The sequence below is a fragment of the Pezoporus wallicus genome, unplaced genomic scaffold, assembly GCF_028554395.1.
Source record: "Pezoporus wallicus isolate ANWC-B61680 ecotype Strahan unplaced genomic scaffold, APGP_CSIRO_Pwel_v1 contig_6598, whole genome shotgun sequence".
Classification (NCBI taxonomy): Eukaryota; Metazoa; Chordata; class Aves; order Psittaciformes; family Psittacidae; genus Pezoporus; species Pezoporus wallicus.
In genome coordinates this window covers 1,089,472-1,104,979 of record NW_026637213.1, presented here as the reverse complement: position 1 = coordinate 1,104,979, position 15,508 = coordinate 1,089,472, and the positions used below count along the sequence as shown (strand labels likewise).

Below are 15,508 nucleotides of genomic sequence, written 5' to 3'. Positions count from 1 at the left end.
TGCTTTCCTGTGTAAAGTTCTCTTGCTCAAGTTATTTCTGGAACTCCAGTGGGTGCATTGACTGGCTGTGGGACTAGTAACACCTTCTGCATATGGATGTGGCTGGAGATATGACTTTAGGACCACAGCAGCAGGTAATGTCAAATACTGTTTTCCTCCTCTGGTCTTTTGTTTCAGACCCAGAGGTCTCTTCCTTCCTGCTGCATCTAACTGTGGTATGATGATAGCGCTGCTCTCAACGTAGAGAAAATGCTGCAAGACTTTGCAGAAGAGGAACGGAGATTATTTTTTTACATTACTTTGCAAAGAGGTTTTGCACGATCAGCTGCAAAAAGCTGCAGTATTAACTGCTCCAACCAGTTGCAAGTGATACCATTGACCTATTGCATAAACAGCAGCTTAAGCTAATGAAGTTTCGGTTCTTCACTTTGCTTTCTGCTTCTTAAGCCTTTCCCTCACGTTGCACATTGTGATTTATGTTCTTAGAACACAAAAGCTGTGATTGACCTGGGCAATGGTGGATCTTTGCAGGAGTGCCAAGCATTCCCCAATGCATCCAGAAAAATCCAGTTTTATCCGCCTGAACAGAGGAGGAAGAAAAGGACTGGACTGATGGCAGAATGATGTTGAGCATGCTTGTGAAAACTCCTGCCCAGCTTTGTCAGGTTTTTCAGCTTCTGAAGGCTGATTCCAATCTCTGCAACTTCCCTACCTGGGATGCCAGGGAAAGGTGAGGAAGGGATGGAGTCTGTGATAGGAATGGCGGTGAACTGGTTTATGTGTTGGCTGAGGCTTGTAAAGAAATCCTGGTCATTCTCAGCTGTTTGGATTGCTGCTCAGAGGTATGGATGGATGTTTTATGGTCCTCAAAATAGGCAATATGCGTATGTGCATGTAAACTGCTGGGCTAAGACAGGGTGAAGGAAAAACTTCTCCAGGTGGAAGCTGTGCTGTTTGCTTGCAGATTTGTTCTGTGCATTTCTTCTCTGTAGGTATGAATATTCACAGCTCTCTCCTGGCAAACAAAGCATGTTTTGGTTCTCCCATGGAGTTATCAACTGTATTTTTAGATTATTAATTTATTGTAACAATCCCAGATCTGAGAAATGGGGGCCTTGCCGAGAAACATCCTCTGTTCAGACATGACAGAGCAGCATGGCCTCCGAGCCAATGAGAATCCAAGTCCTCAGCTGCTTCCCTCCCATACACACACAGACATAACCTGATGCCTTTCACATTGCTGAATGCTTGAGGCTGGCAGTACTGAATGTGTCTGTTCCTTCAGGCAATGGGGCTGCCTTTGTATATTTTTCCAGCAGGATTTCCTACCCCTTCCTCCTTTTTCTCACTACTTCTTCTTTTGCATGAGATCTCTTTACACAGTCTCTCAGGCTCTATTTCTCCTTACCTTACTGGTTCATTTACAACATCCTATCTCCACTATATACTATATACAACATACTATCTCCATGCTTGCATCTGGCTACCCACCTTACTGTGAAAACCATCAACCAGGCTGTTGGTGGTGTTTGGTATCCTCTGACTCAGATGATTTATCCCTCATCCTGCTCGCTGCCCTGGCATCTTAGATTTTCACATTCCTTAACAGGGACTTGTGCCAAGCAAATGTTTATTGGGACCAAGTATGACCTAAAACTAGCTCGTAAATGAAGCCTCCTTCTCCCACCCTTTGGCAGTCCTGCGCTCTTTGGCAACTGGGGAAAGCCTCTGCAACGTGTGGTATGCTGGGAACCTCCTGCAAGAACTCTCTCTGTAATCCCAGGCATCTATCTTGAGGAGATCCTGCTGCTTGAGGAGTTGAGGATGAGTGATGGGAGCTCATCCTCAACAGGAATAAAAGCTGAGGGTGTTTCTGGATGTGTTAGCTTGCACGCGAGGTGGAATTCCAGCATGGGCAAGGTCATCTGCAGTTCTTGCACATTCACTAGTTGAGGTAAGCTCTGCAAGATGGCTAAGTGATAAGCAGTGAGCTGCTCTGCCTACCCAGGGCTGTTACTGACCGTGAGTGAATGCAGGACTGAAAACCTTCCCTGTCTATATATTTTCCAAAGCAATGGTCACCTTTAGAAGGGTCCTGTGGCTGGCACAGAGGCTGGAGGAGGTAAAGCCACCACACTTCAAATAATCCCTGCAAATAACCAGCCAAGTCTTTTTACACCCCTCTTCTGCCTCCACTGTCCGACCCTTGGTCTTTAAAGCAAATTATCTCACAATACAATAAAAAGGGTGAGTAAAGCAGTTTGGGAACAGCAGCTCTTTCTGATGCAAACTTTTTCCTGTCTCCTATGAAGGAGGAGGGAAAGAAGTTATCTGATATTTTTCAGACTGGTTCAGATCTGTCTTAATGGCTGGGTTTTGGAGTTGTTTGGTTGTTTGGTTGTGGGGTTTCCTTCCCTTTTTGGGTTTTACTTACCTGGAATCTTTTTCTGTTTAATAATCATCATGTGTGTTATTTTCCCTTCTCCAGCTCTGTTTGTTCCCATGTTCCTGTTCCTTGGGGCTCTTTCTTAAGCAGCTACTAAGTTTTCTTTGAAACCATTTCCTCTCACTGATTTCAGATATTTCCTGTTCTTTTCAGAAAAGGGATTTAAATGATAGAGAGATATGTGCCCCCTTTAACAGAAGTGCTGTGGAAGAAAACAGGTCCAGTTTTAAGATGGATCTGGACCCAAAGTGCACAACATAATTCCTATGAATTTTCTACATTTGCAAAACTTAGTTCAATTCTCACTTGCAGTTTGAAAATAAGACATGAGAAAATAGCTACCTTCTTTTGGTATGGAGTCAACCAACCTTTCTTGTTTTAACACTCATACTGTATCTAACTTTTGGGGGCATAAGGACTTGGCCAGGTCTGAGCTTTGCAGCTCCCATTCATTTCTAATCCTTAACTCTGAAACGGTTCCTCTTTTACCCTTGTAGAGAGACTTGTTCTTTATTCCTTGTAGTTTATTCTGCTCTGACAGAAGGTGAACTTGGAGAGGTCAAGGTCTTTATCTTGGCTATTATGATCCTGTTCTTTCTGTTGTTGACACCTGCGCCAGCTTGGCCTAAGTCTCCTTCACTGGGCTCTATTTCCTTGCCTGCACTGGCTGCCTTCCCTTTGCTCTCAATTGGCCTTTAGCTCCATCCAGTGGGATACCAGCTTGATGTTTTGCTGCCCATAGCTGGATTCCTGTCTTGAAAGGAGGATGCATGAGACACCGGTATCAAATGCTCTTTGGCACTGGGTTAGCTTGTTTCCTGGTTTACAGCCAGTTTGGGAACTTGCTTAATCCTGGTTTTGGCTTAGCTGAAAGTATCCAAGATGTTATAGCTGTTGCTTCCAATGCAACATACACAAAAGATTGTCTTGAGTCAGACTTTCACACTCGTAGTGGTGGGAAAGCAGGCAAAAGAAATTGGCTGGAATTGTGTTCAAGCACTTCCATGTGTTCAAGCACCCTGATTTAGGGAATAGTGCTGACTGGAGCCTTTTACTTGATTTTCATAACCATGGGAATGCTGGGGAGAAGTTTGAGATTCTCCACTTGTCTTATGGCCAAGTCATTGCTAGACTCTGTGGCACAAAGAGTACAAAAACACTGTTTCTCGTACAGCAGTAATAGTTGGCTATGACTAACAACAATTTCAGAGTTCAACAGACATGGTTTTCCCTCACTTTATGTGCCAGTTGCCATGGTAAGCAGGAAGCACAACCCAGGCATTTTCCTAAATGGAAATTGAAGTCATGAAAGAGGTAGGAAAGGGAGTCAAGCCCTGAATTCAGCTGCTGAGGAGGAACAAGAAGTATTCCATGTAACCTAAGGATTCATCTGGTTTTTAAGGAGAACAAAGAGCAGGCTGAGCTGCAGGTATGCCCACTGTGGCTACAACCCTACAGATAGTTACTAATACGAATTCACTTCCAGGCTACAGCTCAGAGATTGGGTCAACAAGGGCACTGCAAGAATCCAGAGAACCAGGGAACTTAATTAATAGCTAAGTTCTTGCTTGTCCTTTACAAGTCAACACAAGTGCCTACACCAGAGGCTTCATAGTAGTTTCTCTTGTTCCATCTTGGCTTCCCCTCTACAGGAACTGGGATCCCAGAGTATTTTTGTACTCAGTGCTGCTCTACATTATCACAGGCAAGGCAGAATTCTGCAGGAGATGTGTTAGATAGGAGGATGTGGTTGTGCACCACTGAAACTTCAGCCTGGTAGAGCTGGAAATGGTAAGAAGAAAGATGAATTTTACCCATGGAAATTTGAAAGCGTTTCAGATGCTTTGGTCATTCTACAGTGAGAAAAGTGTGTGATCAGGCTCTAACCTTCATCCACACAGTCAAACACAGCTTAGTGCCACTCACATGAAAACAGAAGGACTCAAACTCCACGTCAGAGGAACACAAATGCATTCGCACTGCACTCGTAAACCAAATCCAAAGGAAAAAGAAAGTGTTCCAAAACATCACTAGGGCACAGGTCTGTTTTTATAAAAACTCCAGTTTAATCTCATGGCTGAGACCTGGCAAAACATCTTTCTTTTTTGTCTGTTGTTTTTCTGTCTTTTTAAAAGCAAAGGCACAAAGGCAGGCAAGTCCACACAGAGAACAAAGCTGAACAAAAATACAATCCTTCAGAGCTAGCAGGAGAAGTAATCCCAAACGGGGGCCAGTGGGATGGGGACAGTCCTTTTCACAGTGTCTGACTTCCAGCCCTTCCCTTGACCTGGCAGCAAAGAATAATTCAAAGGGGACCAGTGCCTGCAAGAACAAGAGCTAAGGTCTGGTCTGCTGCATGGAGCCCTCAGGAAGCTCTTGCCTCCTGCCACCCTTCCTTTCCAGGGCTGTTGAAGTCCTGCTCCATCTCCAGTTGAGCTCCATGGCAAGCTTTCCATTCCTTGCTTGGAGCAGGATTAGTTATCACTGAGCCTTCACATCAATTAGGAGCAAGCCAAAACTAAACCAAATAGGCATCAGCTACACCTTCTCCCCTCCCCTAGAGATTAGTTTTCCCTAGAAATGGAGAGAAGCAAAAGGACAACTGCAAAGCCTGGGCATGCCTGAAGGGCGATACATGCTCCAGTAGATTGTTTGCATCTCCAAGGACTGAGGAGATGCTTGTGGTGGCAACTTAAATCAGTCCTTGCACTCTTGTCTGTGCTGATCTCATTTCTTCTCTCTCAGGACAAGATCCTGATCAGGAGGGCAGATTCAAGCCTTTTGCCCACCACATATTAGCTTCTCCTCTGTGGGCAAAAAGCCAGTTGATCTCATACCCTCAGTACTACAAAACTTACAGCAGAAACCAGTTCCATGCATGAGCCCATTTCACAGATGTGCAGGATTCTATTTAGGCAATTCCTTCATTTTAATTAAATTTCCATTTTAATATTTATAAAATGTTCTTTTATATATATATATATATAAATTCAACACAATATTCACCACTACAGGCATTTCAGAATTCATAAAGAAAGAAACAATACTTTGATTGCACCATTTGAACTCTGGATGAGGGAATATGTTGCAGGATTTTATGGATGCTCTCTGATACAGACCTAAATTCCTCTGAAGCAATAAAGGTGAAAAAAAAGAAGAGCTTCAGTCCTTCTGAAGTGATAGCATGGGATAGACAGGCCAGAGGAATGTGGTTTATACCGTAAAATACAATCCTCCTGTTTACTCTCCTGCCAATAAAGCAGCTCCCACGTGAGCTAACATTCTCCATGCCCCTCCTTTCCATCAGAGGATTCTCATCTTTGACAGCCCAGCCATTTCACTCTGGGTTACTATTAACAGAAGCTGTACAAACTGCCTGACTACATGGGAAGAATAAGTGTCTCTTGCCTCCCATCGGTGGAAGCCCCCAAGCAACATATGCTGGTGATACCACATCATGACAGATTGGGGCCATCTGCAGCCTTGACACTCTTCAAAATGTACTGCAGGGTCCCTGAAATGATCCTTGTAGAGCTGCAAATGATGTGCCAGTCTGTTCAGGAAGGTCCTTTCCATAATGCTAAGAACACCTGACTTAACTCTCCTGTAGACAAAACCTCAAATTCTGGTCAGACCCTTCTCCCATAAAACAGTCTGTCCCTCTCCGTAATACTTCACACACAATAAACACCCAAACAAACCCAAAATCGAGCAAAAGAACCCAAACCCTTTCTTAAAGGCTCTAGTGTTGCAGGCTCGTCCTGGAGGGCAGGAGTTTGGTACCCACAAAGTACCACTGCAAAACCCTGAACTTCAGGATTGCTTCCAGTCACAGGTTCAGTCTGCTGATGCAGGATAGCAGAAAGCAAGCTAATAGCTCTGAAGCAAAGATGAGATTGGGTCTGACCCTGAAGCTGACCTCAGGAATCTCTTAATAAGGCTGGATCTCAGGAAGCTCCAACCACACATTCAGCACTATTCAATGGGAGATGGCTCCTAACTCCTGGCTCTAACTATCAAGTTCTGGTCCTGCAACTATCAGTATTAACATGGGCCCATCATCTGCAGAAGTCTGAGTCTGGAGCTGGGAATGGTGACCTCGGTGCAGTGGTGCACCTTGCACAGTACTCTCAGCAAGTACTCTCTCAGCTTTGCAGGTAACTGTAGATAGAGATGGGATCAAGCTACAGAATAGAGATGTCATTTGCAGAATCTCTGCTTCATTAAAACCCAGGACCTGGCTCTGAGTTCAAATTCCGAAACACCCTCAAAAAGTATAGTCTGGATACAGATTTTAGGTGAGGCTGATCTTTAATATTAAGTAAAGATTTAGAGTCATTTTCTCTTGCAGGAATTTCGCCACTTATGCCAAAAGCACTATTACTTACTGGAACGCCGTTAAGAATTAAGACAGTGTGCTATATACAAATTGCCAGACCTCATTTCTTGTTCACAGATCAGCTTATATGAGAATAGGGAGGAGGAAAAAAATAGAGAGAGAAGAACTGTTTTAAGGTGCCAAGGTTTCATCACATTTTCTTTTCCTTTCCACATTACTCCGTGAGCTTTGCTGGCCCCATTCCAGATGCCTTGGCAGATAAAACTTCTAGGAACTGAGAGAATATAAATCCCCGTCCAAAGTAAACTGTTCTGTTGATGCCAAAAGATCCTGTGCATCATTTCCATACCTTTTACTTTCTCTATACTTTACCGCAATACCTCGTATCACATCTTCTCATGTCATTTGCCATTAACTGAGCCATGGTGGTTGAAAGCTTTCCCATGAGGAGGTAAAAAAGGAATTTGGGTGCCATGTAAATGCCGAGCAGAGCTGTGCTGTGAAGAGCACTGCGGACTGGCAATCCCCTAGTTTTAATGGGAGGCTTCACAGGCGTTTTATGGTCAGGGAGAAGGAAAGCACAATTGTCATGAAGCTGCTTATTCTGGACCTGCCGTCCACGGCATGCCCAGGTAAAGCATGGGCTGCAATCCGTGAAAGACCACAGACCTGCAACAAGAACTCCAGGCTCTTGTCTGGTGTAATATTCTCCATCCACAACACTGACAGCATGGGCTTCATTCTCTGCTCTGCTCCCCCTCACATGGCGCTATGCACAAGCGAGAAGTACAGCGGGGAGGATCAAAAGCTGCAAGCACTGACAGGGAAAAGCCCTCCTGTTTTTTCACACTCCCTTTGGATTCTAGGAGAAAATTCTGCTGAAGATACATTCCTTTCACTTGTGGGGCCAGAACTTCTCAAAAGTACTCTGGCATCTCCCTCCTTTAGCAATCAGAGTGCACAGAAAGCACAGCACAGGCTCTGAGCCCTCCAGCCACAATGACACATGAAGTGACACATTCAGTACCCACCAGGAGCTCGAGGGTTTGCTAACAGTTTAAAAATGCCAGTACTTCACAAAAAAAAAAAAGCCCTAAACATACATCCCTCAGGAAATCCTGACTGACACTCATTGTGGTGGCTATAGCACTTCCTACCAGATGCTCAGTTACTTCATAAACTATAGCCCATAATACCCACCCGAGGGCTTACAGACACAGACCTCCCCATGAATGATGGCCTCTGCAAGCACCATTACAGGGACAATCTCAGTGCTGGCAGCAACACCTGTGCTCCCATCTCCTCTGTAGTCTCCAGTGGCACTTAAATTGCAGAGACAGCACAGGCTGTACGTGCCTTTGCAATCACCCCCGGTCACATACCAGGCAATAGAGAGCCTGCTGTGAATGTAGAGTTAGAGGCTTTACAAAGGAACCTTTAATTCTGTTTCTGTGGCATCTGTTGCTTATATGAATGCGTATTTGCCTGTAACAATAACAACCCTTCAGGAGAGAATTTAATTCACTTCAAATCCCCCTCTCATTGTAATGTTCATTATGTGTTCCGCAGTCCTAAACATCATCCTCTTTGCCATAATCTCAACCCATCTGAAAGCAGTGAAGACCAAGGGAGGTGACAACCAGCTGTGGTCTCAAAGAAACAGTGTAAAACCACAAAGAGAGGAGGTTTAAAGGAAGAAGAAACACATGGGGACATGCCACACAGTGGCAATGAAAGACCAAGGGTCAAAGATAAGTCAGTCAGGGTGCAAGAGGGCAGTAGCCCAAGGCCATGTGAGTCAAAAGATGCTCTTGTTTTTCCCCCGTTGGCAGTGTGGAGCACAGCTGGAGATAGTTGCAGAGGTGTCATCTGGCTTTAAGCAATGATGGAAATAGTTGATTCTGGCCTTTGTTAAGACTGTGTCTTGGCTTTCACCGACAGCAGCCTGAGAAGTCTCTACCACTGGACAGTCAGCTTCACACTCATTCCCCAGCCACATGGACCTTGTCTGCCCCAGGGAGGTGTGGTTGAGCACAACAGAGCTCATGAGCTGGATTTGAGAGATTAAAGGAACAGCTAGGTGTTTTCTGCCCAGCTGCTTCCATTCCAGCCCTTGCACATGCTGGAAAGAGCACATCTCTGATGCAAGGACAGAGCTGGAGGCAGCACCTTCAGGTTGTATGTTTGTCACTGCAACATCCTTGGGTGTTTTACACCCTGTATGACTTGCTCATGCCAGCTTCACCTTCTTCTTCAGCTATGCCCAGCCTCCTGCACTGTTGATTTACACTGTCTAAATCAGACAGCAGGGAAGGATAGGCATGGTCCTTCACTGGTGGCTGGGAAACAATGGAAGAAGGTCCCAAACATCTGGACTTACCTCCTCAGCAGATGCTGTGCCCCTGCACTGTGGGCTGCAGTGCTTTGGAACAATGTTTCCCCCCAGCCCTACTTTCTAATTATACCAAGATTTATTTTTCTTTTTGTTTTTTTCATAGGGAGGATGGGACTTTCACGGGGCTTTGTTAGACAATGACTATGAGGAAATGCAAGTTCCCTGGGACTGGCTTGCAAAAAAAGAAGCAGACGGTGAGGGAATAGGCAGGGGTGAGAAAGGGAAGGAGAAGCAAGACAAAAAGACTATGAATCTCCATAGCAAAATGCTTTGCAGGAAACCCTAAAGGATTCGGGTCCATCTTGCACAAATTAGTTCTAAGAACAGCAAAATGGCAGCAGAGTTGGTCATGGACACTCCTGTCCCATCCACTATGAAAAAGGAATATGAGAGGCAGTTGCTATTCGATCTGCCTCACACTTCGTCCATCCAGAATCACAGAGCGCCTCTGGGGCTGGTAAAAGCAGCTGGTGGAGGTCTCCAGTCTCTGGCCATTCTTGGGGATGGTCATTTTGTTCCGCAGTGTCACCCCCTCAGGCGTTGTCCGCGAAGGCTCAGACAGATCGCCACAAATGGGGCTTGAAGAGGTGGTCTGAGTAGGGCTCCTTATGGGTGATAGCAACACCCTGGAGTCTGCTGAAGAGGAGGGGTGGTCCATGATGGGGAAAGGGGGACTGAAGAGAATCAGACTCTGGGGCCTGCCAGGCCTGGACCTATAGGAAGGCTTGGAGAACCCTGATGGCCTCTCCATCTTTGAGGACTGTGGGGTATCTCCAGCTGTCTCCCCCTCGGAGGTGCGCTTTCGGCGCAGAACAGGGGCATCCGTAGCAGGGTACTGACTGGACTGAGATGGCTCCAGAGGAGATCCAAGGCTGCTGTGCCAAGGGCAGGCTGAGTCCTTTTGAGCTGGGTCACTGTTTTCTTTCTCTGCTTTGGCTTTCTTCTCTGCCAGAGGGCTCTTGGGGGTCTCCAAGTGGCTCCATGCCACTCGTTGAGTCTGCCTGACTGCCTGTTTGGCTTCTGCTTCCTTCTTCTCAGCTGGAGGAGCAGTGTTCTGAGCCTGCAGGGGCTGGGGGATCTGGGTGTACTGGATCTTGGGCGGTATCACAGGCACCGCTCTAGCCTGGCACATCTTAATCATGAAGGAGGTCCTGACCGCCGACACACTGACGGGGGCAGAGTTACGACGGCCAGTGGTGGCATGGGCTACCGCTAGGTAATCCAAGTCTAGATCCACATGGGCATTGAAATGAGACCCCCAAGTAACGCCTTTACTGGCAGCAGGGCAGGCAGTTGGCAGCGATGGGACAGAATCACTGCTTTTCACTTCCTTCTGTCCACACAGGAGGTTCCCAGGGGCAGAAGGCATGGACAGGCTCTCGAATGTGAAAAAATCTGGGGCTGGAAGGAGTGAATCCAAGTTGAGGGATGATGGCCGAGTCTTCACTTTACGAGGTGTTTCTTCACCTTTACTACTCAGCTGTGACTCAGTGGCAGAGCACAACGCTTTGATAACAGTCTCTCCTCCCAGGGCAGGGTCCTGAGACATGGATAACTTCTCCTCTATGTTCTTTGCCTGTGAAGAGCTGCCTGAGCTATTTTGGTATGGTAAAGGCAGTTCAAGCTTTGAGCTCCAAGTGTTTTCTTTGCTCACATCCACTTTCTTTTCCTCTGGCTGTGAAAGAAGGATTCTGGAAGGTGCCTCCTTCTCAGCTGGTGCTTCCTCCCTGGTGAGGGGGCACCTCAGCTCATCATTTTTGGCAGGTTCTTCAGGAGGACTTGTGCCATTCTCACCTTGCTTAACTTTGCCTGAACTAGACAGGGAGACGGGTTGTGTCTTGGGCAGCTCACAAGTCACTGGCAGAATGTCACTGCATGACTGCTGTTGGTCAGTGGCATCTATGAAAGAGAATGGGATAGTCCACAGACTCATCACTGTGTCTTTACTGTCCAGGGAGAGGCTGCGGCTGAATCGTGGTCTAAGAGAAAGGCCTGTCTCTGCTCTCTGGCTCTGTGGCTGAAACTCCTGTATCATCTTCTCCTGAATGTCCTTAAAGGTGGGGGAATGGAGTGGGCTTGTAACCCACTGGTGATCCTCCCATGGCTCCACAAGTTCTAAGCTCTGTACATTATCTGTCCAGGTATCCTCATCATCCTGGTCACCAGCATCATGGGTTCTGCTAACAGCATTGCCCTCCTTCAGCTCCTGGATTCCAGCTCCACTCAGTGCCTTGGAGCAGAATGTGTCCCTTTTATCAGCAGCCATGATTTCAGGCTTCTCCTTCTGAGCCTGGCCTCTGGTAAGACCATCCTTTTCCCTCTGCAGCTGACAAGTGCTATCTTTTTCTCTCCCTGACTCTGGACATGCTCCTTCGGAGCAAGAAAATCCATCACTTGGAGCAACCTCATTAAATTCTGATTGACCACGGAGCTTCCAGTCCAGGGGAGGAGTGAGACATTCACTCGCGCTGTCCACCACTGCGTGGTGGTTCTTTGGAGTGGCTGTGCCAGTTGGAGAAGTACCCAGTTTGGGTAGGGCTGAAGCACAGCTCTGCTGTGCAACCCCATCAGACTGACCCTTGTGGAGACTGTCTTCTTGTTCCATGCTGGTGGCACCAAACAAAGGCACCTGAGTTGTTACCTGTGGTGTTCTGCTTGCAGATTTCTGCTCAGACAGGGCTGGACTCTGCCCTGGGCCAGAGGAGGAACTATCTGCTTGTGTTGAAGAAGAGGATTCAGAAATCAGTCCCATCTTGGGGACAGCAGCTGGCAAGAACAAGAGCTCCTCTTCAGGCTCAATGATTTTCAGTTCCTGCTGTATCTCTGGCCACAGCGGTTCTAGAAGGGCATTGGCAGGGTCCTCCTCGGTCTGGAAAACAGAAGAAATGCCATGAGCTGGCAGCTCACATCTTACCAACAAATACCCCTCCGTCTTCCTCAAACAGCCCTCTTAGAATAGACAGGCTCCTGGATGAGCACACTGACAGGTACAGAAACACAGACGCTTGTACTGCTACCAGTCAAAGGAAGGAAACACATCTATAAACAAGTGGGTTTATAGAGGGGAAGATGTGAGGTGCAGCCAAAATGAGGCCTGGACAGATGTGCTGAAAGAGTGAGGTGAATGAGTAGCTGGAATGTCTCAGCTCTTCCCATTCAGGCTCTCTTGGCCTTGCCAGAGGATCTGCATTCCCAAATCGCACACAAACTGGAATGAATAATCTATTCAAGGAGCTATGCCAACAGATCTTTAAATAGCTGTCCAGAGATGAGTATTGCTGTAAGAAACTTGGTGAAAAAGCTCTGCTAGAGATAGAAAGGAGGTAATAGTAATCATAATAATAGTAGTAGTAATAATAATAATAATAATAATAATAATAAATAGTGTGTATAGGATGGAAGAGAAAAGGACTGTTCAGGCTGTCCAAGACAAATGGGACAGCAAAAATAGAAGGGGAATTCAGAGACAATCGGTCAAAATGCTCAGACATCCGGACAGTCTCACATCTGGAGAGTCTCAGAGCAGACAGATTGCAATGACTGCAATCATATAGCTACAGAAAAAGAAGACAAGAAAGGGACAGAAGGTAGTTGTGTAAAAGTAAATCACCACATAGTGATGTGGACAGAAGGGAAATCAGTACATGATCAGTTCTTGACCCTGCTTAGTCTAGGTCATAGGCTGAGTTTTCGTGACTATGGACACACAGTGAAGCTCTAAACAACCTCCCAGTCACCACCGTGACATTGTCCCCCACATTTTTTCCTCATGCCTTCTTCCTTACCACATGTCTAAAGCATGACTCTTCTTCTGTCTTGGCTGTCTTGATCTCCTGCTGACCACAGCTGCCTTCTGAGGAGACATCCTTTTTCTTGAGCTGTCCTTGCTCTGCCTTGTTTGCAGGCAGCGGCCCCTTATGAACCTCTGAGGCTGGTGTTTGTTCCGAGGTAGGACTCTGCTCTGAGGACTGCTGGGGGCTGCTGGTGCTGCTGGGGCTGCTTTGCCCACATAACATCTCATTTTCTGCGGCTGGCTGTGGAGTTTCTAAGGACTCGGGTTTCCTGGCTTCCACCAGCTCCTCAGGGGGAGAGCCTGGATCAGAAACACAAATGAATGATGCAACTACTTAGAATCATAGAATCAGCTCAGTTGGAAAACACCTTTGAGACCATCAATCCAACCGTTACCGCAGGACTGCCAAGTCCACCTCTAAACCATGTCACACACTTGACTGAGACTATGCAGTGCTGTTTCAACTGAATGCCAACTAACAAAGGTAAAGAGCTCCCTCTGGGTGGAACAGGACATTGCCGGGAGGCCACACACCTCCCCAGTCTCATAGAATCATAGAATAGTTAGGGTTGGAAAGGACCTTAAGATCATGCAGTTCCAACCCCCCTGCCATGGGCAGGGACACCTCACACTAAGCCATCTCACCCAAGGCTCTGTCCAACCTGGCCTTGAACACTGCCAGGGATGGAGCATTCACAACCTCCCTGGGCAACCCATTCCAGTGCCTCACCACCCTTACAGTAAAAAACTTCTTCCTTATATCCAGTCTAAAGTTCCCTTGTTTAAGTTTTAACCCGTTACCCCTTGTCCTATCACTGCAGTCCCTAATGAAGAGTCCCTGCCCAGCATCCCTGTAGGCCCCCTTCAGATACTGGAAGGCTGCTATGAGGTCTCCACGCAGCTTTCTCTTCCCCAGGCTGAACAGCCCCAGCTTTCTCAGCCTGTCTTCATACGGGAGGTCATTACTGCAACAAGTACCAACCTGCTACCATCAAAACCCACACTGCTCTTGTAAGAAAGAGACAAAGCTGTAGCAACCTCCACACCTTCGGGGCACCTCCAGAAGCCCAACAGAGGCTCCACAGCCCTTTCCTTAACACACCTCTGGATGCTGCCACTGGCAGAGTGGTCCCCGGCTGTTTCTCCTTCCTCTCCGGCACCTGCTCTGTCTTCGTGTGGGTCCCTGCTTCCAAGGCAGAGGGGCTCGTGTTCTCAGCCACCAGGGAGGACAGCTCCTCTAGGCTCGAGAGGGAAAGCTTCTCCTTGGTGGGCACACGGCATGGGGTGCTGTTGGTGCTGATGACTGCAGATACTCGCAGTGGGACGGAGACAGCGAAAGGCTCTGAGATATTCAGGGCTTTCCTCTGGTGGCGAGGGGAGGCCTCCAAGGGGAAGAGGCTGTTTGGGAAGCCCGACTTGGTGCTTGTTTCACAAGTGTAGAACATGCGGCCGCCTTTGGGGGAAGTCTGCTCGTTCTCAGCATCCTCTGCTGCCCGGAAGACCTTCAGCTGCTCAGGGGGTGACTTTGCCTGTGGTGTCCGGGGGGGACCTTTCTCCCCACTCAGCTCTGTGCTTCCTCTGGCTACCATGGCAGATCCTTCCCGCTCCCACTCATTCTCCTTGCTGAGGTCATATGCGCTGCCTGTGCCTCCTGTGCGTATCTTCATCACCGGAACAAAAAACCCTCCAGTAGTCACTGCCCGTTTGAATCTGCTCTTCTCATCCTCCCCTGGGGGTGGGAAGAGAGGAGGAAGTCAGTGGGAAGCAAAGGACTAGCGGATAACCTTCCCCTGTAAGGAGCCCTCCTCATTCTCTCCAGGGATGAATCCTGCCCTGATGAACACCAAGACTAACCCCAAGGAGTGGGGACAGCAGGTACTGAAGACCTTCCAGGCTCTAGCCATCAGGTCTCCTTCAAACTGGGCAGGCAGGCAGGTCTGTATAGGATGCCTTCCAGTGGAAACCACTGAAGACTTTTATTAGAAGGCCCTGTCAATCAGATGCAGTCAAGTCTTGGGCTAGCTTGCATTGCCCACAAAGGCCACAGCTCTAGGCTTTGTTGGCTTATTGCAAGCACTTTTGGGAATGGGAATTTTGTGCCCAGAGTAACCAAGAACAAAACTGAAGGAATCCCATTGCTAATAAAGATGCAGCTAGGCACAGTGGTAACTCTCAGGCACATGAACCAACATAAAAGACACATAAAAGGGTTAAAAATGCATGTACACAAAGGTGGAGCATGTGTCAGCAGCCATGGCATAAGCATATGAAGATACACAGCATGGTGAGATAGGCAAACAGAACACTGCAGCCATGCAGGCATGGAGAAAAGCTGAGAATGCAGAGGTGCAGTCCTTCCCCCTTACAGTATAGGCTCTTGATGTCTCACCTTCCACTGGCAGGGAACACAGCGAGTCCATGCTCTTCGCGGGCCGAATAGTTGCTTTTTCTGTGGAAAATGAGTTTTAGAAGAAGGCTTCAGACCCTGCAGCTTTGCCCATAAAGACCAAAGGCCACATATAGACGGGCATGCCA

General features: G+C 47.3%; 1 protein-coding gene across 2 annotated transcripts in view; it reads right to left on the bottom strand.

Annotated features, from left to right (window-relative positions):
* Positions 1-6,738: 6,738 nt before the first annotated feature.
* ARHGAP31 (Rho GTPase activating protein 31) overlaps positions 6,739-15,508 on the bottom strand; it is a 65,011-nt gene continuing 56,241 nt past the window's right edge. For both annotated transcript variants that reach the window (XM_057404141.1, XM_057404143.1), the window contains 4 exons: positions 15,363-15,422; positions 14,076-14,702; positions 12,966-13,273; positions 6,739-12,049 (listed from right to left, as the gene is read on the bottom strand). In XM_057404141.1, coding sequence (XP_057260124.1) covers positions 9,581-12,049; positions 12,966-13,273; positions 14,076-14,702; positions 15,363-15,422 — 3,464 coding nt within the window. In that variant the 3' untranslated portion in view covers positions 6,739-9,580. The remainder of the gene's footprint in view (positions 12,050-12,965; positions 13,274-14,075; positions 14,703-15,362; positions 15,423-15,508) is intronic.